Source organism: Helianthus annuus, chromosome 11, assembly GCF_002127325.2.
Source record: "Helianthus annuus cultivar XRQ/B chromosome 11, HanXRQr2.0-SUNRISE, whole genome shotgun sequence".
In the NCBI taxonomy this organism is placed as follows: Eukaryota; Viridiplantae; Streptophyta; class Magnoliopsida; order Asterales; family Asteraceae; genus Helianthus; species Helianthus annuus.
The window spans coordinates 122,118,969-122,124,154 of record NC_035443.2 but is presented as its reverse complement, the minus strand read 5'-3'; the positions used below and the strand labels follow the sequence as shown (position 1 = coordinate 122,124,154).

Here is a 5,186-nt window from a genome sequence, read left to right as displayed (position 1 = left end):
AATATTGATCAAATAAAGTGGAATTAAAGCTATAGAATATGACAAGAAGTCAACAACAAGGTAATAAGTTGACTGCTAATCGTTAATCTTCAAACGCTTATTGCTCATACCTAATAGAACAATCGTTAAGCACTGCTAGGGCACCGATCCGATTGATGCAAGTGGTCAACATGTTGACTTTTGCTACATCAAGACAGGTTTTGAAAAATTCTAACAGATTAAACCTAAGAGTGAGTTATAGATGTAAATTTCGTTATTCGCTGGATTCTGTGTTCATTTTCGTTGATATCAATTATGTCATTAGTCGAGTTAAAAGAACACGGTAGAATGAGACCTTAATATGCATAAATTGCAGATAGATTTACCAGTAACATCGGACAAATAAAGTTGAATTTAACTATTAAAGCCATAAAACGTGACAACAAGTTAACAACAAGGTAATGAGTTGACTGTTAAACAGTTAATCTTCAAATGGGTATTGCTCATACCTAATAGAACAATCGTTAAGCGTTGCTCTGGCGCCAATTGCATTGCTGCAACCGCTCAACATGTTGACTTCTGCTGCATCAAGACAGGTTTTGCAATTTGTACTTGTAAGGTTTTGATTGCAAGAAGCGTGGCCGTAGGCGAAAGCGTTAGGGTAAGGAGAGATGTTTTGGTAGTTGTAACCCTTTTGAGATGGTGTAACGTTTGTAAGTTCATCAAGGATATATGCTAGACTTATGGTGAATGGATCACCTTTGGTATAAGTGCCTGAGTTACAAAGAACACTGATCACGTTGGTGTTTGGCGCGCTTTGTACGACGTTGGATACACCGAATAAACCGATTAGCAATCCGGTGATGATCAGCGTCTTGATTCGGAGAAAACCCATGCTCTGTTTGCTATTTGATCTCAAATTCTTTGTGGCTTTATAATCTATAATGATATATAAAAGTGGTCCTATGAATGTTGTATCTATTGGTTTCTCCACTTGTATTATTTAACAATGCCTCATTGTCTCCTTTTTTGTCCCTTCTGCTTGTCTTTTTTGCACAGCTGATGCATGTGGGACAATAGCATAAGTTGTCTTTTATTTTGGGAGAAGGCCCACTTCATTGATAACCGGCTTTATGAATGAATCTAAGTTATTCTGGTTCATGTTTTATTTTGACTAGATCTATGATGCTATTTGTAGTAACCGCATTACATGAAGTTGTGAATTTTAGGAAGATGTCATTTCTTATCTTTATTGGTGTAGAGAATTTAATCTGATTTGACCCTTTCGAATGCAATTCTGTATTTTATAAATTATCATTATTATTTATTTATTTATTTATTTATTATTATTATTACTATTATTATTATTTTTTTTTTTTTTGGGGGGGGGGGGGGGTATAGGTAAGGTATATAGATAAGATAAATGTTTATTCTCCAGAGTAGCAGAAGTAGAAGAGATAACAAGAAGGTTAAAGACACCTAAAAGCTAATTATTACGTTAGATCGGTTTTCACCGTAACTATGTGATCCATGATTACTATTCGTTGGAATCACTACTAAACACCCAAAGTACAAAATGGATCTCTAATATTCACCATATGGCGCCTGTCCACCCAAACTAGTTATTCTTTCGTTCATACATTCTACAAGTATGTATGTAGACACTCGCGTCATCATACTTATAGTTTTTTTAGGCTATTTGGATTGAAAACCAGCAACCTCTCCAAGTGCATCCACTTCTTGTGCAAGTACTTCCACTTTATCAACAATCTTCATTAAAAGAAACAAGAAGTTTGCTACGGCTATAGATTCAACATTTGCAGCCCCTTTTAGCTTTGATGAAGTTGAAAGTACGATAAGTTCAAGTTTAATGGCTTGCAACTTTGGCACTGTTACGGTTTTCGCCTGGCATGGTTTCATATTCATGATACTTTTTCCTAGCTCACGCATTGTTAGTCCTAGTGACAACCCGGCATTTTTACATGGCTCTTTGATTACATGCTGTAACGGTGTTGAGGGCTGAGTACAATAAAGTAGCAATGTAAGTCGGTTAAAGTTGGGATATTAGAAAGTGTTGATGAGTATTATGAACCTGTAATGGTGATTCAAGGCACGCTTGCATAGACATAATAATTGAAGCCATTTCCCTCATTAGCTCTCCTATCTGTATATATTTTTCCCAAGGGTAACACAGTCCGAATCTTCCATGCCAGGGTTCCCATCTTGCGAAATTTGCCTATGGATCAAATAGGATTAGAATATTTTCTCACACTAGGTGGACCAAGAGTCTTGCATACGAGTATTTTCATAATATTTATAAGCGATTAAGGTTGATGTTTTAAACAATTTAGAACATTATGTATCCAATACATAAGACGATGAATGTACGTTTCTTCATTATCTAATACCATATAGAGTAAAGTACACGGATGGTCCCTGTGGTTTACCAAAATTTTGGATTTGGTCCCTAGCTTTCCAAAAGTTCACGGATGGTCCTTGTGGTTTGCACTTTGTAGTCCCCAACCAACAAATCTAATGGATTCAGCAGGTCCAAGTTATGGACTAAATGCGTTACAAAGTGCAAACCACAAGGACCATCCATGTGACTTTTGGCAAAGTTGGGGACTAAATGCGTTACAAAGTGCAAACCATTGGGACCATTTGTGTACTTTTTGGAAAGCTAGGGACCAAATCCAAAATTTTGGAAAACCACAGGGACCATCTGTGTACTTTTAAGCAATTTTTTATATGTTGAAGTGCATGTAGACATAAACCATAACTAGTAAGAAATGTTACCAATGATTCATCACTTGATTTGGAGTGCAATACTGTCTTACAATCCCCGAAATTCATTCTTGGCATGCTTTCATTTTCATTGACTACACTAAAGTAGGCTTTCATGCAATCTGCAGTTTACCATGCTTTCAGATAACAATTTCATGATAATATTGAAAGCTCATTTAATGTGGCTGTAACTACCTTCAATGCAGCAAGCTAGCTTGTCGAACTTAGAGGATGTCAAACGATGAAGTTCATCACTAGCCCACATTGGAAATATGAGTAAACTAGTGAATACACAGACCGCAAAACCCATGCCAATTGTTGAGAGACGTTCACGGGCTAATGCAATAACTTTATCAGCACGCAAACCAGATACTGCTACTAGATTAAAGGTGAGGATGAATATCATGAACCCATAATCACATTTCTTTTTTATTCTTGGAATCAGTCGACAATATGTCATCGTAGCACCTACACATCACAAAGTATTATTAACAAGCATATTAGGTGTATTCATGTATATATGTGCGTGTGTGTATAAGAACAACTAGTTAACAATGCTAATATAGGGTAGATGCATTAATAAACTATACACTGTTATCATTCTTATATGCTCATGAGTTTTTTACACCTTGATACATACACGACACACACACACATATATTTATATATATAAGTGTGTGTATATATACAGTATGTTATAATACATAAAAAGAGGACAAGAAGGTAATTTTACAAAATTTTGAGATTTTAAGTATTTACAACTTTTAAAACATATGGTACAATCCTTTAAAGCTAGATTGTTGACTTATAAACCAACTACCCTCATGATTTTTAAACTGCCATAAGTTCCATGTGTTAATATTTTTTAAAAACAAATTACATTATAAAACAAACATTTGATTCTTTTTAATTTGAGTAGGGTATTGCTATAATTTTTTAATTTAAAAAAAACATGTTACGTGATTATTAGTGTCTGTGTTCCTCGCCGCATTGCACGTGCACCTCTCTAGTATATATATATGTGTGTGTGTGTGTATAAAAGAAAAGAATAACATGTTGCACATGTTATGCTATGCTATGATATGCTAACCATGGCAATTTTGGCTAACAACAATTATTTATCCTTACCTAAAACAAACACTGAAGAACCAATGACGACTGCATTCCCAATCTTTCCGAAGTTGTCCGCTACGATTCCTGCCAAACACCCTAACCCACCTCCAAGTATAGTTCCAAGTCCACGTAGTAACCCTTTGCTTAATGTGGCGCCTGCATATGTATCAATTATCATGGTAAACACGTTAAGAAATAATACGAGTATCTAATAATCGATGACGAACCTGCAAAGAACTCAAAGACAACCACAACAGTCATGATAGCCCACATGGCGTTTTCACCGACTTGCTCAAAAAGTGGATCAAGGAGATAAAGAAGTGAAACTAAAACTAAAGCAAATCCCACCTTGATGCTATGAATGACTTTTTGCATATCTTGCTCAGTGTGGTTTTTTATGAGAGACGATAAACTATGAACACACGGCAGTTTCGTTTGTTTCTTGTAGTTAGGAGAGTTTATTTCATTCGAAATGTCTATATTGGTGCTCATGGTTAATTGTTTGACCAACTCTTTTCGCTATATGAATGAGCTAGACTTTGTTATGCAAGTTGATTTGTGGAGATGAAACTTATAGACTTATATACATGAAAATTTTCATCAGATATGGAACATATATAAGTGCGAAAGTCGATATCTGTCTCGTGGCAATTCTCGCAGTTTGACCAATCACATTGATAAAATACATTCTTTTTGGTAAGTGGATTCATTTATGAAGTTGATGAATTAAGTGGAACATGCTTGTCCTTTTTCCTTTCTTCCTTTTTATCTTTTGTATATATGGAGGATGGTCTTTTCACAACATGTTTAGTGCAATACCCCTGTTATTTCAGCAATGACAAAGTGATTTATGCTAATTGCTTGTATGATTCGATGCCTGAAAAGATAAGGTCACTAAGTGTAGTTTGCATGTCCATTGGTATGACTAATGCCAAACATAAGTCATTTATCTTTTCAACTCATTCAAATTTACTTTGTCATTTTGCTAATTGACTTGTTGCAACGAGACGAAGTTTTAGTTCTTGATCAGAATGCAGATTTTTCATTTGTTAATGGCTATATGATTTTAATGGGATTCAGCGTGATTATTTTATTTGGCGTGTCATTTAGATATGTCGTACATTAAGTACATGAATATGTAATTAGATGTGACAATTTGACACATTTACTTATGAATGAGTCAATTTGGGTTATGTTTAATTTCTAACGGGTCAAAATGGGTACAAAATAGCTTAATTAGAAATGGGTTAAATGTGTGAAACATGTAAAAGATAATCCAAAGTGTACATTTGATGTGTAAAACCTCCAAA

The 5,186-nt window shown here is 35.0% G+C and overlaps 1 protein-coding gene across 1 annotated transcript; it reads right to left on the bottom strand.

The window, feature by feature from the left end:
• Nucleotides 1–1,448: 1,448 nt before the first annotated feature.
• LOC110883967 (aluminum-activated malate transporter 13) lies at nt 1,449–4,368 on the bottom strand. The gene is made up of 6 exons (XM_022131633.2): nt 4,104–4,368; nt 3,892–4,032; nt 2,959–3,231; nt 2,776–2,885; nt 2,072–2,215; nt 1,449–1,998 (listed from the first exon to the last, which is right to left on the bottom strand). The coding sequence occupies exons 1-6, from the start codon at nt 4,366–4,368 to the stop codon at nt 1,675–1,677; spliced, it is 1,257 nt and encodes a 418-aa protein (XP_021987325.1). The 3' UTR covers nt 1,449–1,674.
• Between the last annotated feature and the right edge of the window lie 818 nt (nt 4,369–5,186).

Coding starts and splice junctions, on each gene's coding strand:
- LOC110883967 (XM_022131633.2), bottom strand. CDS start 4,368: ATGAGCACCAATATAGACATTTCGAATGAAATAAACTCTCCTAACTAC. Junction 2,216..2,775: donor AATCAAGTGATGAATCATTG/GTAACATTTCTT, acceptor TTTGATCCATAG/GCAAATTTCGCAAGATGGGA. Junction 1,999..2,071: donor GCCTTGAATCACCATTACAG/GTTCATAATACT, acceptor TATTGTACTCAG/CCCTCAACACCGTTACAGCA.